This window comes from Tachyglossus aculeatus, assembly GCF_015852505.1.
Source record: "Tachyglossus aculeatus isolate mTacAcu1 chromosome 12 unlocalized genomic scaffold, mTacAcu1.pri SUPER_6_unloc_1, whole genome shotgun sequence".
NCBI classification, from domain to species: Eukaryota; Metazoa; Chordata; class Mammalia; order Monotremata; family Tachyglossidae; genus Tachyglossus; species Tachyglossus aculeatus.
The window spans coordinates 19,009,480-19,037,270 of record NW_024044828.1 but is presented as its reverse complement, the minus strand read 5'-3'; the positions used below and the strand labels follow the sequence as shown (position 1 = coordinate 19,037,270).

At 48.7% G+C, this 27,791-nt stretch overlaps 2 protein-coding genes across 7 annotated transcripts in view; both read left to right on the top strand.

The window, feature by feature from the left end:
• GANC (glucosidase alpha, neutral C) overlaps positions 1–10,584 on the top strand; it is a 45,695-nt gene extending 35,111 nt beyond the window's left edge. The window contains exons 19-25 of the mRNA XM_038741250.1: positions 714–778; positions 2,330–2,406; positions 4,387–4,461; positions 5,804–5,917; positions 6,018–6,130; positions 8,108–8,211; positions 10,326–10,584. Of these exons, the coding sequence (XP_038597178.1) occupies positions 714–778; positions 2,330–2,406; positions 4,387–4,461; positions 5,804–5,917; positions 6,018–6,130; positions 8,108–8,211; positions 10,326–10,435 (658 nt within the window). The 3' untranslated portion in view covers positions 10,436–10,584. The remainder of the gene's footprint in view (positions 1–713; positions 779–2,329; positions 2,407–4,386; positions 4,462–5,803; positions 5,918–6,017; positions 6,131–8,107; positions 8,212–10,325) is intronic.
• A 6,409-nt stretch (positions 10,585–16,993) lies between these two features.
• CAPN3 (calpain 3) overlaps positions 16,994–27,791 on the top strand; it is a 47,605-nt gene continuing 36,807 nt past the window's right edge. For all 6 annotated transcript variants that reach the window (XM_038741026.1, XM_038741030.1, XM_038741028.1 and 3 more), the window contains exons 1-2: positions 16,994–17,432; positions 26,952–27,021. In XM_038741026.1, coding sequence (XP_038596954.1) covers positions 17,139–17,432; positions 26,952–27,021 — 364 coding nt within the window. In that variant the 5' untranslated portion in view covers positions 16,994–17,138. The remainder of the gene's footprint in view (positions 17,433–26,951; positions 27,022–27,791) is intronic.

Sequence of the window (27,791 nt, the reverse complement as noted above, 5' to 3'; positions counted from 1 at the left end):
CTGTTGTAAGGATGAGGGAACTGAGGCCCAGAGAAAAGAGAAGCATGAGAGAGCGCAGCAAATCTCACTGGACCCAATCCCAGTCCCACACAGGGCTCGCAGTCTTCATCCCCGTTGTACGGATGAGGGAACTGAGGCCCAGAGAAAAGAGAAGCCTGAAATAGCGCAGTAAATCGTGTTGGACCCAATCCCAGTCCCACATGGGGCTTGCAGTCTTCATCCCTGTTGTACGGATGAGGGAACTGAGGCCCAGAGAAAAGAGAAGCATGAAAGAGCGCAGCAAATCTCACTGGACCCAATCCCAGTCCCACACAGGGCTCGCAGTCTTCATCCCCGTTGTACGGATGAGGGAACTGAGGCCCAGAGAAAAGAGAAGCACGAGATAGTGCAGCAAATCGCATTGGACCCAATCCCGGTCCCACATGGGGCTCACAGTTTTCATCCCCATTGTACGGATGAGGGAACTGAGGTCCAGAGGAAAGAGAAGCCCAAGATGGCACAGCAGACGAGTGGCGGAGCCGGGATCAGAACCCAGCTCCTCGGACTCCCAGGCTGGTGCCGTTTCCACTAGGCCACGCTGCTTCCTGTTAATTAATCGGTCGATCCCGTTCACTGTTGCAGGGGAGAACGAGGCGTTCGGCGTGGGAGGAAATCTGCGGTCGGGCCTGAAGTGATAAGAAGGAAAGGCAATTTATTTCCCTTTCTGTCCCCAGGCCTCTGTGGGTGGAATTCCCCACGGAACTGGAGACGTTCGGGATGGAAGAAGAGTACATGCTGGGTGAGCAGACCGCGTCCGATCCGAAGCCACCTGGGCACTTCCCGGAAACCAACGGCGGGAGACCCAAGAGTCCCAGCGGCACAGGGGGCGTTCAGCACACCTGAGCTAAAATGCCTGAAGAGAGTGGGCGTCTATCATCATCATCATCAATCATATTTATTGAGCGCTTACTATGTGCAGAGCACTGTACTAAGCGCTTGGGAAGTACAAATTGGTAACAAATAGAGACAGTCCCTACCCGACAGTGGGCTCACAGTCTAAAAGGGGGAGACAGAGAACAAAGCCAAACATACTAACAAAATAAAATAGAATAGATATGTACAAATAAAATAAATAAGTAAATAAATAGAGTAAAAAATATGTACATACATATATACAGGTGCTGTGGGGAAGTCTATCACTCGCTGGCATCAGTTCAATGAAGGGAGATTCCGGAGGGTGACAAAGAGTCAGGACACATTTAGACCGAAAGGGACGGAGGGTGATAGAGCAGTGGCAAGTCTGAACTTCTGGAGCGCGACAACAGTTAAGGAATGGGCTTCCGAAAAGGCGGGGCGGGAAGAAGCGGATGTGTATCTGCATGTCCAAAACACCGGTTTTCCGTACAGTGGGGCTCGGAAAACCCGTGTCCCGTCCACGTCCGGAGAGGACTGATTGGGGCTGTGGATAGGGAGTGGAGGGACTCACACGTGAAAGAAGAGTGTATTAGAGATTCCTCCACCGTTGTGGTATCATCGTCGGTGGCATTTATTGAGCTCTTACGGTGTGCAGAGCACTGTGTACTTGGGATAGATCAGTACAGCAGGGTTGGTAATAATAATAATAATAATGGTAGCATTTATTAAGCGCTTACTATGTGCAAAGCCCTGTTCTAAGCACTGGGGAGGTTACAAAGTCATCAGGTTGTCCCACGGGGGGCTCACAATCTTAATCCCCGTCTTACAGGTGAGGTAACTGAGGCCCAGAGAAGATAATAATAATAATAATTGCATTTGTTAAGCGCTTACTATGTGCGAAGCACTGTTTTAAGTGCCGGGGGGATAGAAGGTGATCAGGTTGTCCCACGTGGGGCTCACAGTCTTCACCCCCATTTTACAGAGGAGGTAACTGAGGCACAGAGAAGTTAAGTGGCTTGCCAAGGTCACACAGCAGACAAGTGGCAGAGCCAGGATTTGAACCCTTGACCTTTGATTCGCAAGCCCGTGCTCTTTCCACTAAGCCACGCTGCTTGTTTCATTCATTCATTCAATCGTATTTATTGAGCGCTTACTGTGTGCAGAGCACTGTACTAAGCGCTTGGGAAGTCCAAGTTGGCAACATCTAGAGACGGTCCCTACCCAACAATGGGCTCACAGTCTAGAGGGGGGAGACAGACAACAAAACAAAACAGGTGTCAAGCCATCAGAATAAATAGAAGTTGTGACTTGCCCAAGGTCACCCAGCTGACAATTGGCGGAGCCGGGATTTGAACCCATGACCTCTGACTCCAAAGCCCGGGCTCTTTCCACCGAGCCACGCAACGAGCTCTCACCCCTTTCCCTTTCCTCGTAGGGAACGCTTTGCTGGTGCATCCGGTTACAAAGCCAGGGGCCACCTCCGTGAACGTGTTTCTGCCCGGACCGGCGGAGGTATGGTACTCTCCCAAGCGCTCAATAAGGTGCTCTGCGCACCGTAGGCGCTCAGCAAATATGACTGATTGACAGGTGAAGCCTGACTTGGCCGTGTCCACGGTTCGCACCAGGGCCTGAACGCAGCCAGGAGTTGAGCAGACATGGGAGGGTTTTTCCGGCTGTAGGTGGTTGGAGTCTAGATGGAAGGGCCCGTGTTATCAGCGTTTGGCGAGCACTTAATAATAATAATAATGACATTTATTAAGTGCTTACTATGTGCAAAGCACTGTTCTAAGCGCTGGCACAACCTGATCACCTTATGTCCTCCCCAGCGCTTAGAACAGTGCTTTGCACATAATAAGTGCTTAACAAATGCCATTGTTATTATTATTATCATCTAATGCTTCTCTTAATGCATGCTGAGCACTTAACAAATTATTATTAGCAGGTTGTCCCACCAGGGGACACACGGTCTTCAGAGTCTTCATCCCCATTTCACAAATGAGGTAACTGAGGCCCAGAGACATGAAGTGCCTTGCCCAAAGTCACCCAGCTGACAAGTGGCAGAGCCGGGATTTGAACCCATGACCTCTGACTCCAAAGCCCGGGCTCTTTCCACTGAGCCACGCTGCTTCTCTTTTCATTCATTCATTCAGTCGTATTTATTGAGCGCTTACTGTGTGCAGAGCACTGTACTAAGCGCTTGGGGAGTCCAAGTCGGCAACATCTAGAGACGGTCCCTACCCAACAGCGGGCTCACAGTCTAGAAGGGGGAGACAGAGAACAAAACAAAGCATATTAACAAAATAAAATAAATAGAATAAATATGTACAATTAAATAAATAGAGTAATAAATACTTACAAACATATATACATATATACAGGTGCTGTGGGGAGGGGGAGGAGGGAGAGAGGAAGGAGGGGGCTCAGTCTGGGAAGGCCTCCTGGAGGAGGTGACCCCGGCTCCACCACTTGGCAGCTGTGTGACTTTGGGCAAGGCACTTCACTTCCCTAGGCCTCAGTTCCCTCATCTGTAAAATGGGGATTACAACTGTGAGCCCCCCGTGGGACAACCTGATCACCTTGTAACCTCCCCAGCGCTTAGAACAGTGCTTTGCATGTAGTAAGCACTTAATAAATGCCATCATTATCATTATTATTATTAATGCATGTGCCTCAGTTCCCTCATCTGTCAAATGGGGATGAAGACTGTGAGCTCCCCATGGGACAACCTGATCACCTTGTAACCTCCCCAGCGCTTAGAACAGTGCTTTGCATGTAGTAAGCACTTAATAAATGCCATCATTATCATTATTATTATTAATGCATGTGCCTCAGTTCCCTCATCTGTAAAATGGGGATGAAGACTGTGAGCTCCCCATGGGACAACCTGATCACCTTGTAACCTCGCCAGGGCTTAGAACAGTGCTTTGCACATAGCAAGCGCTTAATAAATGCCATCGTTATTATTATTATTATTATCTAATGCTTCTCTTAATGCATGCTGAGCAGTGCCCTGGGCACTGGGGAGCATGCAGTACAAATGGGTGGTGAGATCCCTGCCTTCAGTGAGCATCCAGCCCCTCAAACCCAGGGGGCTGAGGATTCAGAGACCATTGTTCCCCTATTAGAAGCAGCGTGGCTCAATGGAAAGAGCCCAGGCTTTGGAGTCAGAGGTCATGGGTTCAAATCCCGGCTCCTCCAACTGTCAGTTGTGTGACTTTGGGCAAGTCACTTCACTTCTCTGTGCCTCAGTGACCTCATCTGGAAAATGGGGATTAAGACTGTGAGCCCCACGTGGGACAACCTGATCACCTTGTATCCTCCCCAGTGCTCAGAACAGTGCTTGGCACATAGTAAGCGCTTAACAAATGCCATTATTATTATTATTATTTTTGAGCTGGTCATTGGGGAGGCCCGGGGAGGACAGTCGGCAAGGCGGCCGCGGGGCCTGAGTGTGGCCTGAGAGCCGCCTCTCCGCCCCTGCCTCCTTTTCAGGTCTGGTACGATTTCCGGACGTTCGCTCGATGGGATGGGGCTCACACCCTGGAGGTTCCTGTCACCCTGGAGAACGTAAGTAGGCCTGACGCCTGACATATATATATATATATATATAATATATATTATAATATAATATATATAATATAATATAATAATATAAATAATAATCATATAATAATGTTATATAATTATAGCACTATATTATTAATATAATAATAATTATTATTAATTTTATTATCAATCTTATTTTAAATATAATTAATTAATTAAATAATTTGTTCATGATTGATTTTATTATTTATTGTTAATATCGATATTATTAATATTATTAATGTATAATTATAATATTATATTGTAATAATTCTATAACAATATATACTATAATATATGATATAATATATATTATATAATATATAATATATGTATATATACATAAATATGTATGTATATATATCCCTCACCTGTATATATGTATATATGTTTGTACATATTTATTACTCCATTTACTTATTTATTTTACTTGTACCTATCTATTCTATTTATTTTATTTTGTTAGTCTGTTTGGTTTTGTTCTCTGTCTCCCCCCTTTTAGACTGTGAGCCCGCTGTTGGGTAGGGACTGTCTCTAGATGTTGCCAACTTGGACTTCCCAAGCGCTTAGTCCAGTGCTCTGCACACAGTAAGCGCTCAATATATACGATTGATGATGATGATGATGACATGGACTGGGTTTTTTTAGAAGTGACTAGAACAGTGCTTTGCACATAGTAAGCGCTTAATAAATGCCATCACTATTATTATTATTATTATTAAAACCGAGAAAGACTCCCCCCAGATCCCACGCCGGTCACCCACCCGACCGTCTGGTCAAGGGGCAGGACGGGCTCTCCCGGGGGTCGACTGGGAGAAGGAGCCGGGCGGGTGGCGGCCGTGACTCCCGACAAGCGCCTCGGTTGTTTCATGACCGGGCACCTGAGCAGCAGCGTGGCTCAGTGGGAAGAGCCCGGGCTTTGGAGTCAGAGGTCATGGGTTCAAATCCCGGCTCCGCCCCTTGTCAGCTGTGTGACTTTGGGCAATCAATCAATCAATCAGTCGTATTTATTGAGCGCTTACTATGTGCAGAGAACTGGACTAAGCGCTTGGGAAGTACAAGTCGGCAACACATAGAGACGGTCCCTACCCAACAGCGGGCTCACAGTCTGGAAGGGGGAGAAGTCACTTCACTTCTCTGCGCCTCAGTTCCCTCATCTGTGAAAAATGGGGATGAAGACTGTGAGCCCCCCGTGGGACAACCTGATCACCTGGTATCCCCCCCAGCGCTTAGAACAGTGCTTTGCACATAGTAAGCGCTTAACAAATACCATCATTATTATTATTATTATCTCCTCGGCCGTGGGTCCGGCCACGCCGTGCAGATTCCGGTGTTCCAGAGGGGTGGCACCGTGGTGCCCGCGAAGACCTCCGTGGGCCGATCGACCGGCTGGATGGCCCAAGTGTCCTACGAGCTGCGAGTGGCACTGGATTCTGAGGTACCCCGAGATTGGCTACTTGCTGAACCCCTCCACAGCAACGTTCGCCCCGCCGGGACGGCACCGTCCTCTCTTACTGCCAACATGTGCCCCCCTCCAGGCCTCCGCCACGGGCGAGCTCTACCTGGACGACGGACATTCTTTCCAGTATCTCCAGCAGAACCAGTTCCTGCATAGAAAGTTTTCGTTCCAGTCAGGCACTCTGTCCTCCAGGTGACGCGGCCGAGGGGGAGGACTTGGGGCTTCAGGGGTCAAGAAAGAAATGTCTGGACCCCCACCCCCTGACCTCCACTTCCCCTGAGGGGCATCTCTTGGCCGCTGTTCATAACAAGCCATGGGGCCTCCCATTAAGTTAGCCAATCGACCTATCGACGGTCCTGACTGGGCGCCTACTGTGTGCACAGTGCCGTACTGAGAGCTTGGTAGAGGTCAAAATAATAATAATAATAATAAAATGGCATTTATTAAGTGCTTACTATGTGCAACGCACTGTTCTAAGCGCTGAGAAAGTTACAAGGTGATCAGGTTGTCCCACGGCAGGCTCACAGTCTTAATCCCCATTTTCCAGATGAGGGAACTGAGGCCCAGAGAAGTGAAGTGACTTGCCCAAAGTCACACAGCTACGATTGAATGAATGAATGAATGAATGAATAATGATGTGCAGCTAGCTATATTTCTGTTTATTCTGACGACTTGACACCTGTCCACGTGTTTTGTTTTGTTGTCTGTCTCCCCCTTCTAGACTGTGAGCCCGCTGTTGGGTAGGGACCGTGTCTATATGTTGCCGACCTGTACTTCCCAAGCGCTTAGTCCAGTGCTCTGCACACAGTAAGCGCTCAATAAATATGATTGAAAGAAAGTTGGCGGAGCCAAAATTGAACCCATGACCTCTGACTCCAAAGCCTGGGCTCTTTCCACTGAGCCACGTCCCTTCCCCTCAAGGAGCTTCCAGGCCAGCAGGAGGGACTGGCCCCAAATCAATCAATCAATCGTATTTATTGAGCGCTTACTGTGTGCGGAGCACTGTACTAAGCGCTTGGGAAGTCCAAGTTGGCAACACATAGAGACGGTCCCGACCCAACAGTGGGCTCACAGTCTAGAAGATGCTTTTGGATGAACGGAGCGGCAAGTGACGTGGGCCTTCGGCTGTCTGCTCTGTCCTTGGCTATTCAGGCCTTCGTTCATTCAGTCATATTTACTGAGTGCTTACTGCATGCAAAGGACTGTACAAAGCGCTTGGGAGACACATTCCCCACCCACAGCTAGCTCACAATCTAGGCCTGTAAAGTGGCCCTTTATGCCTAACCTCCCCAGCGCTTAGAACAGTGCTTTGCACATAGTAAGCGCTTAATAAATGCATGGCATTTAATAAATAAATTAATAAATAATTTATAATATACAAATAAATATATAAATGATATGTAATAATATAAATATAATATAATATATAATAATAAATATAATATATTATTATAATATGGAACAGTGCGTTGCACATAGTAAGCGCTTAACAAATGCCATAATTATTATTATTATTATATAATAATACAATACTGAGAGCTCACCTCCTCCAGGAGGCCTTCCCAGACTGAGCCCCCTCCTTCCTCTCCCCCTCCTCCCCCTCTCCATCCCCCCATCCTACCTCCTTCCCTTCCCCACAGCACCTGTATATATGTATATATGTTTGTACATATTTATTACTCTATTTATTTATTTATTTATTTATTTATTCATTTATTTATTTTACCTGTACATAGCTATTCTATTTATTTTATTTTGTTAATATGTTTGGTTTTGTTCTCCGTCTCCCCCTCCTAGACTGTGAGCCCACTGTTGGGTCGGGACTGTCTCTATATGTTGCCAACATGGACTTCCCAAGCGCTTAGTACAGTGCTCTGCACACAGTAAGCGCTCAATAAATATGATTGATGATGATGATATAATATATAAATAATATATTATATATTGTAATATATGATATATAATATATAAAAATAAATAATTTATAATAAATAAATATTTTAATAAATAAATGCCATCCTTATTATTATTATTATTATTATTGATCCATCAATCACTCGGTGAATCAATCTGCTACTCCCAGTGGGGGATGCCCACCCATGCCCCTGGGTAGCCTGGACGAGGTCTGTGGTCTTGGGGACCGCCACCTCTGACACCTTCTCCCTCCAGCTGCGAGGACGCGAAGGGGAAATACCACACCGAGTGCGTGGTGGAGCGGATCCTGATCTTGGGAGTCGAAAGGAAGCCGTCCTCAGTGACCACCGGCTCCCCAGGTGAGCAGGCCGCCCTTTCTCGCTTCCCGTCCGTCCGCGGCGTCTCAAAAACGTTGGCAGTGGGGCAGGGTTGGGCCAGCGGGGCCCCGAAGGGCCGCAGACGGAGGCGGTGGGGGGAAAAGCCAGAAAAGAGATCAATCAATCAATCAATCAATCAATCGTATTTATTGAGCGCTTACTGTGTGCAGAGCACTGGACTAAGCGCTCGGGAAGTACAAGTTGGCAACATATAGAGACAGTCCCTACCCAACAGTGGGCTCACAGTCTAGAAGATGATGATGATAGTATCAGTTATGCGCTTACTACGTGCCAAGCACTGTTCTGAGCCCTGGGGGAGATACAAGGTCATCAGGTGGTCCCACGTGGGGCTCCCAGTCGTCGTCCCCATTTTACAGATGAGGTTACTGAGGCACAGGGAAGTGAAGTGACTCGCCCAAAGTCCATGGCTGATAAGGGGCAGAGGCGGGATTAGAATCCGTGACCTCTGACTCCCAAGCCTTACCTCCTCCCTGCCTTACCTCCTTACCCTCCCCACAGCACCTGTATATATGTATATATGTTTGTACGTATTTATTACTCTGTTTTACTTGTACATATTTATTCTATTTATTGTATTTTGTTAATATGTTTTGTTTTGTTCTCTGTCTCCCCCTTCTAGACTGTGAGCCCGCTGTTAGGTAGGGACCGTCTCTATATGTCACCGACTTGTACTTATCAAGTGCTTAGTACAGTGCTCTGCACACAGCAAGTGCTCAATAAATACAATTGAATGAACGAATGAATGAAGCCCGGGATTTTTCCACTGCTTCTCTGGGATGGGCTCTCGTCCCAGTGGACCGACCATAACCAATCCCAACTTTGCCGCCCAGATTCCTGGCCAAGCCACCTTTCTCTTTTGAAGCAGTGTGGCTCAGTGGCAGGAGCCCAGGCTTGGGAATCAGAGGTCATAGGTTCGAATCCCGGCTCTGCCGATTGTCAGCTGTGTGACTTGGGGCAAGTCACTTCACTTCTCTGGGCCTCAGTTCCCTCATCTGGAAAATGGGGAGGAAGACTGTGAGCCCCACAACCTGATCACCTTATATCCTCCCCAGCACTTAGAACAGTGCTCTGCACATAGTAAGAGTTTAACAAATGCCATTATTATTATTATTATTATTATTCATTCATTCGTTCATTCATTCAATCGTATTTATTGAGCGCTTACTGTGTGCAGAGCACTGTACTAAGTGCTGGGGAAGTACAAGTTGGCAACATATAGAGACGGTCCCTACCCAACAGTGGGCTCACAGTCTAGAAGGGGGAGACAGAGAACAAAACAAAACATATTAACAAAATAAAATAATAGTCTAGAAGGAGGAGACGGACAACAAAACAAAACATGTGGGCAGGTGTCAATCAATCAATCAATCGTATTTATTGAGCACTTACTGTGTGCAGAGCACTGGACTAAGCGCTTGGGAAGTCCAAGTTGGCAACATATAGAGACAGTCCCTACCCAACAGTGGGCTCACAGTCTAAAAGGGGGAGACAGAGAACAAAACCAAACATACTAACAAAATAAAATAAATAGAATAGATGTGTACAAGTAAAATAAATAAATAAATAAATAAATAGAGTAATAAATATGTACAGACATATATACAGGTGCTGTGGGGAAGGGAAGGAGGTAAGATGGGGGGGATGGAGAGGGGGACGAGGGGGAGAGGAAGGAAGGGGCTCAGTCATCAGAATAAATAATAATAATAATAATAATGGTATTTGTTAAGCGCTTACTAGTAAATAGAAGTAAAGCTAGATGCACATCATTAACAAAATAAATAGAATAGTAAATGTGTACAAGTCAAATAAATAGAGTAATAAATCTGTACAATCATCTATACAGGTGCTGTGGGGAGGGGAAGGAGGTAGGGCAGAGGAGAGGAAAAAAGGGGGTTCAGTGTGGGAAGGCCTCCTGGAGGAGGTGAGCTCTCAGTAGGGCTTTGAAGGGAGGAAGAGAGCTAGCTTGGCGGATGTGCGGAGGGAGGGAATTCCGGACCAGGGGGAGGACGTGGGCCGGCGGTCGATGGCGGGACGGGTGAAAATGAGGGCATTCTCGTTATGTCCTCGGAATTTAGGTGGGAAAGCCCAGGAAGTGGATTTCACATACTGTGCCGCCACCTCCCTGCTCTCCCTGGAGAAGCTCCGGTTGGACGTGGGGGCCGACTGGGACGTCCGCGTCAGGTGAGGCGAAGAGCCACCCCTTCGGACACCAGGATGGGATGCTCCCGGGCTGCTCAGAGAGAGACCGTGGGCCTTTGGACACTGAGGAACCCTCTCCGCTCCGACTCCCACTGGGATGGAGAAGCAGCGTGGTTCAGTGGAAAGAGCCCGGTCTTTGGAATCAGATGTCATTCATTCATTCAATCGTATTTATTGAGCGCTTACTGTGTGCAGAGCACTGTATTAAGCGCTTGGGAAGTACAAGTTGGCAACATAGAGAGACGGTCCCTACCCAACAGTGGGCTCACAGTCTAGAAGTCAGGGGTTCAATTCCTGGTTCCGCCAATTGTCAGCTGTGTGACTTTGGTCAAGTGACAACTTCTCTGGGCCTCAGTTACCTCATCTGTAAAATGGGGATTAAGACTGTGAGCCCCCAGTGGGACAACCTGATCACCTTGTAACCTCCCCAGTGCTTAGAACAGTGCTTTGCGCATAGTCAGCGCTTAATAAATGCCATCATTATTATTATGGAGCCGGTCTCTGCGTCCTGCGGCCGGACAGAGTCGTGGCGCGCGGCCTCGGTGCTGGCCGCTTGGATGTCCCGTTCGGCTTCTAGACTGTGAGCCCACTGTTGGGTAGGGACTGTCTCTATATGTTGCCAACTTGGACTTCCCAAGCGCTTAGTACAGTGCTCTGCACACAGTAAGCGCTCAATAAATACGATTGATTGATTTCGGCTTGGCTTCCAATTTTGGCTTTTGGGCACGTGGCACTGAACTGCTTGGGTGCTTCTCCACAGTGGGGAACACCCATCGTCATCATCGTTATTGAGTCAATCGCCGTTGTCGGTGAATGCCCCCTCTCCGGACGCGGTTAAACAGAGACCCTGTGCAGAAGGAAGGGCTTTACTCCAGGGACTCAGGGGAGGAGAAAGGGAGATTTCCAAGCTCCCATCTCCATCCCCATCCCCGGCCGCCACCACGGAGAGGTCGGGGGCGGTCCCCACCTGAGGGCCTGGTTGGTGGCTGGCACTCTGCATTCATTCAATCGTATTTATTGAGCGCTTACTGTGTGCAGAGCACTGTACTAAGCACTTGGGAAGTCCAAGTTGGCACCATATAGAGAAGGTCCCTACCCGACAGTGGGCTCACAGTCTAGAAGGGGGGGAGACAGAGAACAAAACATATTAACAAAATAAAATAAACAGAATAAATATGTACAAATAGAATAGAGTAATAAATATGTATAAACATATATACAGGTGCTGTGGGGAGGTGAAGGCGGTAAGAGGAAGGAGGGGGCTCAGTCTGGGAAGGCCTCATGGAGGAGGTGAGCTCTCAGTTGGGCATTGAAGGGAGGAAGAGAGTTAAGGCTCCGGTGCCCATCTGGAGAAGCATCTCAGCACACTTTCCCATTCAATCCAATCATATTTATTAATAATAATAAGAATAATGGCATTTATTAAGCACTTATGATGTGCAAAGCACTGTTCCAAGTGCTGCGGGGGGTACAAGGTAATCAGGTTGTCCCACTTGGGGTTCACAGGATTCATCCCCATTTTACAGATGAAGGAACCGAGGCTCGGAGAAATAAAGTGACTTGCCCAAAGTCACCCAGCTGACAATTAGTGCAACCGGGATTGGAATCCATGACCTCTGACTCCAAAGCCCGGGCTCTTGCTACTGAGCCACGCTGCTTCTCCAAGCGCTCAATTGATTGAGCGCTTATTGAGTGAGGAGCGCCGTACAAGCACTTGGGAGAGTACAGTGAAACAATAAACGGACATATTCCCTGCCCACGACGAGCTTACGCATCCCTTCCCCACCCTGGCCCTCCTGGAAACGCTCCAGTCGGGGGCCCCAGCTCCAGTCGAAAACGCGGCTGGGAGCGTCGGCTTTCCCAACCCTCCTCAGCCTCCTTCCTCCTCCCGCAGCACGCGGGACTGTTGGGGTGACCGATCAGCTGGCACTCGACCCAAACCACAAAGGCCCGGAGTGAGGCAATTCTCCGTCCGATCCCGCCAGAGCCTCTGTCTCTCGCTCCCGCAGTTGTCTGCCTTAAAGAGGAAGCAGGCCAAAGCTTCAGAAACGGTCATCCTTAAGTCAGAGGTCGTCAGCCGGTGTAAAAGGAAAGGTTATTTATTCCCCTCTTACCCCGGCTCTCCGAAGGCTCGGGTCTACGTCCCCAGGCCTCTGGGCGTTATTTTTATGGTTTGGCTTCCCTCCAAATGTTGGGACTTGGCCACAGAGAGTCCACTAGGCCGCCGGGGAAAGCAAACAGTCGAGCCCGTGCTCCCCAAGGCCTCGACTGTCCACCCAGCCCAATCGGCCAGCCTCTTCCCCGCCCTAATCCCCCTCCTTGACATCTCAGCTGCTCTGGACACTGCCAACCTTAAAGCCTCTCCTTCAAACTCTTCCCCATCCCCGGTTTTGCCAACAGGCCACCCATTTGGTCGTCTTTCCGACTTCTCCGAGCCCTTGGATGATTCCCCTTCTGCCTCTCTTCCTTTACCAGCCGGCTTCCCGCAGGATTCCGTCTTGGATCTCCTATTCTTCTCCCTCTTCATTCATTATTAATGGCATTTATTAAGCACTTGCTACGTGCAAAGCACCGTTCTAAGTGCCGGGGAGGTTACAAGGTGATCAGGTTGTCCCACGGGGGGCTCACAGTCCCCATTTTACAGATGAGGTAACCGAGGCACAGAGAAGTGAAGTGACTTGCCCAAAGTCACACAGCTGACAATTGGTGGAGCCAGGATTTGAACCCCTGACCTCTGACTCCAAAGCCTGCGCTCTTTCCACTGAGCCACGCTGCTTCTGCTGCTTCGTTCACTCCCACAGGGCCATCGCTCGCTGGCTTGCCTTCGGCTACTACCTGTCTCTATGTGTTGCCAACTTGTACTTCCCAAGTGCTTAGTACAGTGCTCTGCACACAGTAGGCGCTCAATAAATACGACTGAATGAATGAATGCATGAACCCTCGGCTAGCAGTTGGCGGTTTCTTCCAAAGCCCTTCTGGGTAGTGGGATTCTCGGGCGGACACCGAGAATACCGCTCCGCTTCTAGGATTTCCTTCGCTAGGACAGCCGGGCGTCCAGCCCAGTGTTCTTCCAGCGGACACGTTCAACTCCGGTTGCACCTCCCCCCAGCCCCCGGCCCCGGGGGGCAAACCCCAGACCGTTCTAGAAAAGCCAGGAAAACAAGAGTGGGGCTGACGTGAGCCTGCATCTGCCATACCTGTATATATGCATATATGTTTGTACATATTTATTACTCTATTTATTACTCTATTTATTTTACTTGTACATATCTATTCTATTTTATTTTGTTAGTATGTTTGGTTTTGTTCTCTGTCTCCCCCTTTGAGACTGTGAGCCCACTGTTGGGTAGGGACTGTCTCTAGATGTTGGCAACTTGGACTTCCCAAGCGCTTAGTACAGTGCTCTGCACACAGTAAGCGCTCAATAAATACGATTGATTGGTTGATTGATTGATTCTGGGAAAAAAGAGGGAGAGAACGGGCCGGGCCGGTGCTCACTAAATAATAATAATGATAGCATTTGTTAAGCGCTTACTATGTGCCAAGCACTGTTCTAAGCACTCGGGGGATACAAGGTGATGAGGTTGTCCCACGTGGGGCTCCCAGTCTTAATCCCCATTTTCCAGATGAGGTCACTGAGGCCCAGAGAAGCGAAGTGGCTCGCCCAAAGTCATCCAGCTGCCCAGTGGCAGGGCCGGGATTAGAACCCATGACCTCTGGCTCCCAAGCCTGGGCTCTTTCCACTGAGCCACACGGCTTCTCTAAGGCAGCTGATCCTTGGGGGGGTTTCCAAGGGGCAACTGATACCGTGAGATTCGTCTCCCAGCTGGTCAGTCGGCAAGTGGGAGGGGGGAGTCCCATAGTTAGGGACCCTGGGAGTCCCGAATAGGTGGCTCCGCCGCTTATCTGCTGTGTGATTTATCTGCTGTGAAGTGGGCAAGTCACTTCACTTCTCCCTGCCTCAGTTTCCTCATCTGTTAAATGAGGATTAAATCCAGTCCCTCCTACCTGGACCACGAGCCCCATGCGGGACAAACCGTCCCAACTGATCACCTTGTATCTACCCCAGCACTTAGAACAGTGCTTGGCACATAGTAAGCGCTTAACAAATACCATCATTTGTATTTGGCAGCAGTGTGGCTTAACATGGGCTTTGGAGTCAGAGGTCATGGGTTCAAATCCCTACTCTGCCACTTTCATTCATTCATTCATTCAATCGTATTTATTGAGCGCTTACTGTGTGCAGAGCACTGGACTAAGCGCTTGGGAAGTCCAAGTTGGCAACATCTAGAGGCGGTCCCTACCCAACAGTGGGCTCACAGTCTAGAAGGGGGAGATGGACAACAAAACAAAACATATTAACGAAATAAAATAAATAGAATAAATATGTGCAAGTCAGCTATGTGACTTTGAGCAAGTCACTTCACTTCTCTGGACCTCAGTGACATCATCTGTAAAATGAGGATGAAGACTTTGAGCCCCACGCGGGACCACCTGATCACCTTGTAACCTCCCCAGCGCTTAGAACAGTGCACTGCACATAGTAAGCGCCTAATAAATACCATTATTATTATTGCTGTTATTTGGGGGCACCTTGGTTCAGCCTCAACTCTAGCAGGATTAATTTTTTTATGGTATTTGTTAAGCGCTTACTATGTGTCAAAAACCGCTCTAAGTGCTGGGGGAGATACAAGCTAATGAGGTTGGATACAGTCCCTGCCCCACATGCCTTTATCCCCATTTTACAGATGAGGGAAGTGAGGCCCTGAGAAGTGATTCCCAGGCCTGTGCCCTAACCACTAGACCATACTGCTTCCCCTTGCCAGCCAGGGCTGGGGAATGCGCGGGCAGGACGGCTTCCTGTTTTTGCAGCCTCTGCCCCCGTGCCCTCCCCCCGGATCGAAAAGAGACAGAGTCAGGGAGCTGAGGTCCAGAGGATTCTGGTCTGGAGCCCGGGGGGCACGGTCTAACTTCCGGGGACCACCCCCCGCCCCCCAAAAAGCCGCTACCTCCGCCAGCTAATAACCGAGGCCAATACCTGATCTCTTGTTCGCTTGAGAAGCAGCGTGGCTCAGTGGAAAGAGCTCGGGCTTTGGAGTCAGAGGTCATGGGTTCAAATCCCGGCTCCGCCACTTGTCACTTCACTTCTCTGGGCCTCAGTTCCCTCATCTGGAAAATGGAGATTAAGTCTGTGAGACCCACGTGGGACAACTTGATTACCTTGTATCTAAGCAGTGTGCCGCAGTGGAAAAGAGCACGGGCTTTGGAGTCAGAGGTCGTGGGTTCGAATCCCTACTCCCCCACATGTCTGCTGTGTGACCTTGGGGAAGTCCTTTAACTTCTCTGAGCCTCAGTTACCTCATCTGTAAAATGGGGGTTAAGACTGTGAGCCCCACGTAGGACAACTTGATCACCTTGTAACCAGACCCCCCCCAGCGCTTAGAACAGTGCTCTGCACATAGTAAGCACTTAACAAATGCCATTATTATTATTATTATTATTATCTACCCCAGCACTTAGAACAGTGCTTTGCACATAGTAAGCGCTTAATAAATGCCATCATCATTATTATTATTATTATTATTATCTCATCGTGGAGATGAGCGGCAGACTGGGAATGTTAGCAGGCAAAGACTGAGAGAGACACCCTCAGCTGGAGAGCCAATCTAGGCCCCGGGGCGCAGAAGGAGGGTGCTTCTGCAGCAGGAATTCCCCATGTCGGACATCCGGGGGACCAGGTCATTCATTCATTCATTCATTCAATCGTATTTATTGAGCGCTTACTGTGTGCAGAGCACTGTACTAAGCGCTTGGGAAGTACAAGTTGGCAACATATAGAGACGGTCCCTACCCAATAGCAGGTTCACACCTACGGCCTCCGGTTCCGACCAGCGACCCCCTTGGATTTGGGGGAACTAAAACCCTGTCACCGAAGATGGTTTCTCCGGACGGGAGGTCTCGCTTCGATCCCTGCAACGCTCTGGGGGTGAGCGGAGCGTTCGGGGTGGGACTGTCAGACCCAGGAGACCTGCCCAAGTTGGCTGGAGGTTAAAAAAAAAAGGGTGGGGGGGTCTCCCAACATCAGTGCCAGCCCTGGCTAGCCGCACAGGCCGCCACTGACCGTTCACCACCGACCCGGCCCAGTCACCCCCCTGCCAGCCGTGCTTTTTGCACAGGAAGGAGGTGCAGGCCCATCTCCTCACCCTCATTGGGTTTTATTTTTAGCTTTCCTGGCTCAAGCTCTTCTAGCCCACTGTCACTCACACAGACACACACTTTCTCTCTCCGGAGAATCTGCAGCCAGGACAGACTCCCGGAGATCAAACTTTCTCCAGAACCCCTGCCTCTCAGTCAGGAAGAACACCTGCCCACAGGTGAAGGAATCCGGGACCCTCCGGGGCTCCAGAGGATGGGCGGACCCGAGGTCGGGGTCCGGCTCGACTCTTGAGTCATTGGGTCGTATTTATCGAGCGCCTACTGTGTGCAGAGCACTGGACTAAGCGCTTGGGAAGGACAAGTCGGTGACTTGGACGGTCCCTACCCAACTGGGCCCCAAGGAGAACCCGGCTCCCGAGCGGAGGGCCGCCACTTCCTCTTCGCCGTCGCTTCCCTTCCGCGGGGCCGTTCCCCCTCGCTCCCGCAGAAGTCTCTGCCCTCTCCGCCGCCGCCGCCACCGCCTCCGGCCCGCCATGCCGGTAGTCATTGACCCCGTCGTGGCCCGGCAGACGGGCACCACGCCGGCCCCCGCCCCGGCTCACAGCACCAGCACCGAGGCAGGGGGCCAGGGCCCCGGGGGGATCTACTCGGCCATCCTCAGCCGGAACTTCCCCATCATCGGGGTGAAGGAGAAGACCTTCGACCAGCTGCGGCAGACCTGCCTCGAGAAGAACGTGCTTTACCTGGATCCCGACTTCCCTCCCGACGAGACCTCGCTTTTCTACAGCCAGAAGTTCCCCATCCAGTTTGTTTGGAAGAGACCCCCGGTGAGTGCCCGGCAGGCCATCAAAACCAGCTGCGCCATCCTCCTGCCCCTTCCCTCCTTCCCTGCCTGGTCGGGTGGACGTCCACGGGCCCTGCTGTCCGCTGCAAGAGGGATTAGGTCGTCCATTACACTGCCCCGAGTTTGCTGTTCTCTTTTTCGCCCACCGAGTTTGAGTCTAACTCTCCTAGGCTGAGGTCACCGTCTTGTGTTCCAGAAAGAACCATACCGGGCTTCAGCCTTGGCCCGGGCATTTCCCCGCTAACAATAATAATAATTATCATTATTATAAGAGAAGCAGCGTGGCTCAGTGGAAAGAGCCCGGGCTTGGGAGTCAGAGGTCATGGGTTCAAATCCCGGCTCCGTCACTTGTCAGCTGGGTGACTTTGGGCAAGTCACTTCACTTCTCTGGGCCTCAGTTCCCTCATATGTAAAATGGGGATTAAGACTGTGAGCCCCCGTGGGACAACCTGATCACCTTGTAACCTCCCCAGCGCTTAGAACAGTGCTTTGCACATAGTAAGCGCTTAATAAATGCCATAATAATAATAATAATAATAATAATCATGGTACTTGTGAAGCGCTTACTACTTGCAAAGCACCATTCTAAGCACTTGGGTAGTTCCAAGTTAATCAGGTTGGACACAGTCCACGTCCCATATGAGACTCACAGGCTGAGTAGGAGGGAGTAGGACTGAATCCCCACTTTACAGATAATAATAATAATAATAATGGCATTATTAAGTGCTTACTATGTGCTAATAATAGTAATGGCATTAAGCACTTACTATGTGCAAAGCACTGTTCTAAGCCCTGGGGAGGTTACAAGGTGATCAGGTTGTCCCACGGGGGGCTCATGGTCTTCATCCCCAGTTTAATAATAATGATGGCATTTGTTAAGCACTTACTATGTGCAAAGCACTGTTCTAAGTGCTGGGGAGGATATAAGGTGATCAGGCTGTCCCACTTGAGGCTCACAATCTTAATCCACTTTTTCCAGATGGGGTAACTGAGGCCCAGAGAAGTGAAGTGACTTGCCCAAAGTCACCCAGCTAAGTGGCGGAGCTGGGATTTGAACCCATGACCTCTGACTCCCAAGCCCGGGCTCTTTCCACTGAGCCACAAACTGAGGCACAGAGAAGTCAAGTGACTTGCCTAAGGCCACACAGCAAGCGCCTGGCAGAGCCGGGATTAGAATCCAGGTCCTCTGTGTGCTCTTTTCATTAGGCCACACTGTTTCTCTATGCTATGCTTCGCTTTGCTGATCCCTCTCCTTGCCGGGAGCTGGAATACCGGCCCCCAACCCCGGAGATCTCGGCCACCCCGGCAAAGTGTCTTTGGAAACGGAGGTATGGGGAGGAACGTAGTAACTATCCTGCTAGATTGTCCACTCCTGGAGACAGGGACTGCATTACCGGCTATAGTGTCCTCTCCTAATAATAATAATAATAGCATTTATTAAGCGCTTACTATGTGCAAAGCACTGTTCTAAGCGCTGGGGAGGTTACAAGGTGATCAGGTTGTCCCACGGGGGGCTCACGATCTTCATCCCCATTTGACAGATGAGGGAACAGGCACAGAGAAGTTAAGTGACTTGCCCAAAGTCACACAGCTGGCAATTGAAGTGTGGCTCAGTGGAAAGAGCCCGGGTTTTGGAGTCAGAGGACATGGGTTCGAATCCCAGCTCTGCCAGTTGTCAGCTGTGTGACTTTGGGCAAGTCACTTCACTTCTCTGGGCCTCAGTTCCCTCATCTGTAAAATGGGGATGAAGACTGTGAGCCCACTGTGGGACAACCTGATCACCTTGTAACCTCCACAGCGCTTAGAACAGCACTTTGCACATAGTAAGCACTTAACAAATGCCATTATTATTATTATTATTATAATTGGTGGAGCTGGGATTCGAACCCATGAACTCTGACTCCAAAGCCCGGGCTCTTTCCACTGAGCCACGCTGCTTCCTCCAATAATAATAATAATAATAATAATAATAATAATAATGGTATTTGTTAAGCGCTTACTATGTGCCAAGCACTGTTCTAAGTACTGAGATAGATAAAAGCTAATCACGATGTCCCACGTGGGGCTCACACTTTTAATCCCCATTTTCCAGATGAGGTAACTGAGGCTCAGAGAAGTGAAATGACTTGCCCAAGGTCACACAGCGGACAAGTGGCGGAGCCAGGATTAGAACCCATGTCCTCTGACTCCCAAGCCCGGGCTCTCGCCACTAAGCCATGCTGCTTCTCTAAACGTTTAGGGCAGTGGAGTGCACAGAGGAAGACCTCGAATATCAGGGAATTAGTGTGTTTATTACTGTATTGTACTCTCCCAAGCAGCGTGGCTCAGTGGAAAGAGCCCTGGCTTTGGAGTCTGAGGTCAAGGGTTCAAATCCCGGCTCTGCCACTTGTCAGCTGGGTGACTTTGGGCAAGTCACTTCACTTCTCTGGGCCTCAGTGACCTCATCTGGAAAATGGGGATTAAGACTGGGAGCCCCACGTGGGACAACTTGATCACCTTGTAACCTCCCCAGAGCTTAGAACAGTGCTTTGCACATAGTAAGCGCTTAATAAATGCCATTATTATTATTATTATTATTATCTGCATACAGTAAACACTTAATATATATGATTGACTGACTGATTGATTGATAACGGTCAGTAATGCCTGCTTGGAGACATCCTTCCCCAGTCAAGGGCATTTTCCAACTTGTCATAAAACATTCCAGCTGCCTGGGCTTCTGAGTTTCAATCTGTTTTCCACCCTGAGGTAGGGGGGAAGCGCTTAGTACAGTGCTCTGCACACAGTAAGCACTCAATAAATACAATTGAATGAATGAATGAATGAATAAATGCCATTATTATTATTATTATTATTGTCAAGTGCTTACTAAGTGCCCAGCACTGTACTAAGAAGTGGGATAGCACACAGTAAGCGCTCAATAAATATGGTTGAATGAATGAATGAATATCTTAATTCCTAAGACGGCCCACGCTGCCTGTTCTTTCTCCAAGCAGTCAGTGGTCAATTGGTCAATCAGAAGCATTCATTCATTCAATCAATCGTATTTATTGAGCGCTTACTGTGTGCAGAGCACCGGACTAAGCGCTGGGGAAGTTCAAATCGGCAACAGAGACGGTCCCTACCCAACAACGGGCTCACAGTCTAGAAGGGGGAGACAGACAATAAAACAAAACAAGTAGACAGGTGTCAATTCCAACTTGTACTTCCCAAGTGCTTAGTACAGTGCTCTGCACACAGTAAGCGCTCAATAACAGAACAGAAAAATAGAATTATAGCTATATAGTAATAATAATAATGGCATTTATTAAGCGCTTACTATGTGCAAAGCACTGTTCTAAGCACTGGAGAGGTTACAAGGTGGTCAGGTTGCCCCACAGGCGGCTCACAGTCTTAATCCCCATTTTACAGTTGAGGTAACTAAGGCACAGAGAAGTGAAGTGACTTGCCCAAAGTCACCCAGCTGACAGTTGGCAGAGCCAGGATTTGAACCCATGACCTCTGACTCCAAAGCCCGGGCTCTTTCCACGGAGCCACGCGGCTTCTCAATTGAGTGCTTACTGTGCGCAGAGCACCGAACTGTTATTATTATGGTGTTTGTTAAGCGCTTACTACATGACAAGCACTGTTCTAAGCACCGGGGTACATATGAGTTAATCAGGGCAGACACAGACCCTGTCGCTCATGGGGCTCGGAGTTTAAGGAAGCACTTGGGAAACTAAAATAGAATTAGTGGGCGTGAAGTGACGATTATTGAGCATCCACTGAGGGCTGAAGCACTGCACTAAATAATAATAATGATGGCATTTGTTAAGCGCTTAATATGTGCAAAGCACTGTTCTAAGCGCTGGGGGGGATACAAGGTGATCAGGTGGTCCCACGTGGGGCTCACAGTCTTAATCCCCGTTTTACAGATGAGGGAACTGAGGCTCAGAGAAGTGAAGTGACTTGCCCAAGGTCACACAGCAAACATGTGGCGGAGCCGGGAGTAGAACCCATGACCTCTGGCTCCAAAGCCTGGACTCTTTCCACTGAGCCACGCTGCTTCTCTAAACACTTGGGAGAGTTCGACAGATGCAAGACATATTTTCCCTGCCCTCAAGAAGCTTACAGCTCAACGGATTGTAACCCATCAGAACCAGTATTCATTCTATCGTATTTATTGAGTGCTTTCTGTGTGCAGAACACTGTACTAAGCGTTGGGGGGGGGATACAACGTCATCAGGAAGGAGCTCCCTCCTTCCTCTCCCCCTCTCCATCCCGCCGTCTTACCTCCTTCCCTTCCCCACATCACCTGTATATATGTTTGCACATATTAATTTTACTTGTACATATCTATTCTATTTATTTTATTTTGTTAATATGTTTGGTTTTGTTCTCTGTCTCCCCCTTCTAGACTGTGAGCCCGCTGGTGGGTAGGGACCATCTCTGTATGTTGCCAACTTGGACTTCCCAAGCGCTTAGTACAGTGCTCTGCACACAGTAAGCGCTCATTAAATACGATTGATTGATTGATTGATTCCCCACAGCACCTGTATATATGTATATATGTTTGTACATTTATTTATTTTACTTGTACATATCTATTCTATTTATTTTATTTTGTTAATATGTTTTGGTTTGTTGTCTGTCTCCCTCTTCTAGACTGTGAGCCCGCTGGTGGGTAGGGACCGTCTCTGTATGTTGCCAACTTGGACTTCCCAAGTGCTTAGTACAGTGCTCTGCACACAGTAAGTGCTCAATAAATACGATTGATTGATTGATTGATTCCCCACAACACCTGTATATATGTTTGTATATTTATTTATTTTACTTGTACATATCTATTCTATTTATTTTATTTTGTTAATATGTTTGGTTTTATTCCCTGCTTCCCCCTTCTAGACTGTGAGCCCACTGTTGGGTCGGGACCGTCTCTAGATGTTGCCAACTTGGACTTCCCAAGCGCTTAGTACAGTGCTCTGCACACAGTAAGCGCTCAATAAATACGATTGATTGATTGATTACTTGTGCAGAGCACTGGACTAAGCGCTTGGGAAGTGCAAGTTGGCAACATATAGAGACGGTCTGTACCCAACTGCAGGCTCCGAGTCACTGAGTCGTATTCCTTAGCCCGTAAGCTAGGAAGAAGGGTTTTTACTCATTTATTTCTTTGGTTTCAAAATAAAAAATATTTGGCTTTAGAGCTACGGGCTGCGCGGGCCGATACATTCAATTACTATCATCATAATAACTGCTGAGGTACCTCAGAACTCAGTTCCCTCATCTGTAAAATGGGGATGAAGACTGTGAGCCCCACATGGGATGTGGATTGTGTCCATCCTGATTAGCTTTTATCTACCCCAGCGCTTAGTACAGGGCCTGGCACATACTAATCGCTTAACAAATACCATTAAAAAACCCAAAAACGTTCATGCTGAGTCCTATGGAATACCGACGGCATTTATTTAGTGCTGACGCTGTGGTTAGAGAGGACCCACTCCCTGTCTCCCATGGGACTCACAGTCTACCTTGATGTAAACATTAGAGAAGCAGCGTGGATCAGTGGAAAGAGCCCGGGCTTTGGAGTCAGAGGTCATGGGTTCAAATCCCGGCTCCGCCAACTGTCAGCTGTGCGACTTTGGGCAAGTCACTTCACTTCTCTGGGCCTCAGTTCCCTCATCTGGAAAATGGAGATGAAGACTGTAAGTCCCCCGTGGGACAACCTGATCACCTTGTAACCTCCCCAGCACTTAGAACAGTGCTTTGCACATAGTAAGCGCTCAATAAATGCCATTATTATTATTATTATTATTCTTGTATCCTCCCCAGCGCTTAGAACAGTGCTTTGCACATAGTAAGCGCTTAACAAATGAAACTTAAACTTCTCTTAACCTTAAGAGAAGCAGCGTGGCTCAGTGGAAAGAGCCCGGGCTTGGGAGTCTGAGGTCATGGGTTCAAATCCCTGCTCTGCCACTTGTCAGCTGGGTGACTTTGGGCAAGTCACTTCACTTCTCTGGGCCTCAGTTACCTGATCTGTAAAAGGGAGAATAAGATTGTGAGCCCCACATGGGACAACCTGATCACCTTGTAACCTCCCCAGCGCTTAGAGCAGTGCTTTGCACATAGTAAGCGCCTAACAAATTAAATTTAAACTTCTCTTAAACTTAAGAGAAGCAGCGTGGCTCAGTGGAAAGAGCATGGGCTTTGGAGTCAGAAGTCATGGGTTCGAATCCTGACTCCACCACATGTCTGCTGGGTGACCTTGGGCAAGTCACTTAACTTCTCAGAGCCTTAGTGACCTCATCTGTAAAATGGGGATGAAGACTGTGAGCCTCACGTGGGACAACCTGATCACCCTGTATCCCCCCAGTGCTTAGAACAGTGCTTTGCACATAGTAAGCACTTAATAAATGCCATCCAAAAAAAACAAATAACAAAAATTATTATTATTATTACTAAGCGCTTGGGAAAGGACACTTTAACAATCAACAGACACAATCCCTGCCCACAACAAGCTCACAGACAAGAGGCCAAGAAAGACATCAATAAAAACTAATAAATGACAGATATGGACATACATTTGACTCCCAGATGGCCCCTTCCCTCCCGTCCCTGGCCATTTTTCCTGCGTTTTCCCAGCCCTTGTTTCCTTACCCAGTCCCATCCTCCATCCCTCCAGCTGTCCCCCAGTCCCTCTGTTTTTTGGAGGAGGAAGAGGAGAGGAGAAGGACGAGGGAATCGGATCGTCGGGTCTTCCACCTGCCTTTCCCGGCCTGTTATTTATGCCTTCTCCTCTGGCCAACAGCTGCCTCATTCCAAATGGCATTCCCACTCCCACCCCCACTGCCCTGCCTCCACTTAAAGGGACAAGCCATAGAGCAACCTTAAACTTGGGCCGGGCTGGATCTCTCAATAAATACGTGCGTTGAACAAACCCCTTCTGGTCATCAGAAACTGATATTATATCCCCCCGTCCCCCCCATAGTAAGGTTGGCTACAATCCTGTTGTCTTCTCCTGAACGTTCAGCACAGTAAGTACTCTATAGACACCACTCATTGATTGAGGCCAACTGGGCAACCCAGCACACCTGATAATAATCAACGTGGCATTTGTAAGAGCTTACTATGTGCCAGGCACTGTACTAAGCGCTGGGGTGGATCCAAGCAAATCGTGTTGGACACGGTCCCTGTCCCACGTGGGGTTCACGGTCTCAATCCTGATTTTTTAGAGGAGGAACCGAGGCACAGAGAATCAATCAATCAGTCAATCAATCATATTTATTGAGCGCTTACTGTGTACAGAGCACTGTACTAAGCACTTGGGAAGTACAAGTTGGCAACAAGTGAAGTGAAGTGACTTGCCCAAGCCTGCTCCCCCTGCTACCCTGTCTCTCCCGAAGGCCCTCGTGGGCACCAAACTGGCGCCGGGCTCATCTCTGAGCCTGGGGTAATAATAATAACGATAATAATAATAATGGCATGTTTTAAGTGCTTACTATGTACAAAGCACTGTTCTAAGCGCTGGAGGGGATACAAGGTGATCAGGTTGTCCCGTGGGGGGCTCACAGTCATCATCCCCATTTTACAGAGGAGGTAACTGAGGCTCCGAGAAGTTAAGTGACTTGCCCAAGGTCACACAACAGACATGAGGTGGAGCCGGGATTCAAACCCATGACCTCTGACTCCAAAGCCCAGGCTCTTTCCACTGAGCCACGGTATTTGTTAAGCGCTTACTATGTGCAAAGCACTGTTCTAGGCGCTGGGGGGGATACAAGGTGATCAGGTTGGCCCACGTGGGGCTCACAGTCTTAATCCCCACGTGGATGAGGAAACTGAGGCACAGAGAAATGAAGTGACTCGTCCAAAGTCACACAGCTGACAAGTGGCAGAGCAGGGATTTGAACCCATGACCACTGACTCCAAAGCCCGGGCTCTTTCCACTGCACATAGTATATATCTTTGTACGTATTTATTACTCTATTTATTTTACTTGTACATATCTATTCTATTTATTTTATTTTGTTAATATGTTTTATTTTGTTCTCTGTCTCCCCCTTCTAGACTGTGAGCCTGCTGTTGGGTAGGGACCGTCTCTAGATGTTGCCAACTTGGGCTTCCCAAGAGCTTAGTCCAGTGCTCTGCACACAGTAAGCGCTCAATAAATACATTTGAATGAATGAATGAATAGGGAGTGTTTTACTTCAGGTCTCCATTCGAGGTCTATCAGGCTTTCTCTCTGCCCCTCTTTCACTAAGACAAGCTGCTTCTCAAGGCGTGTGCAGAAGTCAGAGCATCAATCAATCAATCAAGGTTATTTATTGAGCACTTGCAGTACGCAGAACACTGTACTGTGACTGGCACATAGTAAGCACATAACAAATACTATTATTATTATTATTTGACTGCCACCCGTCCAACCCCCTTTAGTCCTCTGATTCCCAGGCCCCGGCTCTTTCACTAAGACAAGCTGCTTCTCAAGGCGTGAGCAGAGGTCAGAGCATCAATCAATCAATCAAGGTTATTTATTGAGCACTTGCAGTGGGCAGAGCACTGTATTGTGACCGGCACATAGTAAGCACTTAACAAATACTATTATTATTATTATTATTTGACTGCCACCCCTCCAACCCCCGTTAGTCCTCTGATTCCCAGGCCCCTGCTCTTTCACTAAGACAAGCTGCTTCTCAAGGCGTGTGCAGAGGTCAGAGCATCAATCAATCAATCAAGGTTATTTATTGAGCACTTGCAGTGGGCACAACACTGTATTGTGACTGGCACATAGTAAGCACTTAACAAATACTATTATTATTATTATTATTTAACTGCCACCCCTCCAACCCCCTTTAGTCCTCTGATTCCCAGGCCCCAGCTCTTTCACTAAGACAAGCTGCTTCTCAAGGCGTGAGCAGAGGTCAGAGCATCAATCAATCAATCAAGGTTATTTATTGAGCACTTGCAGTGGGCACAACACTGTATTGTGACTGGCACATAGTAAGCACTTAACAAATACTATTATTATTATTATTATTTAACTGCCACCCCTCCAACCCCCTTTATTCCTCTGATTCCCAGGCCCCGGCTCTTTCACTAAGACAAGCTGCTTCTCAAGGTGTGCGCAGAGGTCAGAGCATCAATCAATCAATGAAGGTTATTTATTGAGAACTTGCAGTGGGCAGAGCACTGTATTGTGACTGGCACATAGTAAGCACTTAGCAAATACTATTATTATTATTATTATTTGACTGCCACCCCTCCAACCCCCTTTAGTCCTCTGATTCCCAGGCCCCGGCTCTTTCACTAAGACAAGATTCTTCTCAAGGCATGAGCAGAGGTCAGAGCGTCAATCAATTAATCAAGGTTATTTACTGAGCACTTGCAGTGGGCAGAGCACTGTATTGTGACCGGCACATAGTAAGCACTAAACAAATACTATTATTATTATTATTTGACTGACAGGGCCCCTCCCTCACAGTCGTCAGGTGCGAATCCACCTCTTACCTCTTACCTGTCTTACCTCCAGGAAATCTGCGAGAACCCCCGGTTCATCATCGGCGGAGCCAACCGCACGGACATCTGCCAGGGAGATTTAGGTAGGAAATTCCCTGGGATCGTCGCTGAGCGGGGCCACGCTTCCGGCAGGATCTGCTTCTGCCTCTGTTTCCCCACGCCCTCCTCTCCCTTGCCTTCCTCCTGTCGCTCACAGCACGCTCTCTATCCCTCAAGAGTATTGACCGTGTGTCTACCATGTGTGTCTTCTAGAGAAGCAGCGTGGCTCAGTGGAAAGAGCCTGAGAGGTGGAAGCAGCTGGGTGTTGGGAATAAACCCAGAAAGGCTTCCCGGAGGAGGTGGAAGCAGCTGGGCGTTGGGAATAAACCCAGAAAGGCTTCCCAGAGGAGGTGGAAGCAGCAGGGCATTGGGAATAAACCTAGAAAGGCTTCCCGGAGGAGGTGGAAGCAGCTGGGCGTTGGGGATAAACCCAGAAAGGCTTCCCGGAGGAGGTGGAAGCAACTGGGCATTAGGAATAAACCCAGAAAGGCTTCCTGGAGGAGGTGGAAGCAGCTGGGCATTGGGAATAAACCCAGAAAGGCTTCCCGGAGGAGGTGGAAGCAGCTGGGCGTTGGGAATAAACCCAGAAAGGCTTCCCAGAGGAGGTGGAAGCAGCAGGGCATTGGGAATAAACCTAGAAAGGCTTCCCGGAGGAGGTGGAAGCAGCTGGGCGTTGGGGATAAACCCAGAAAGGCTTCCCGGAGGAGGTGGAAGCAACTGGGCATTAGGAATAAACCCAGAAAGGCTTCCTGGAGGAGGTGGAAGCAGCTGGGCATTGGGAATAAACCCAGAAAGGCTTCCCGGAGGAGGTGGA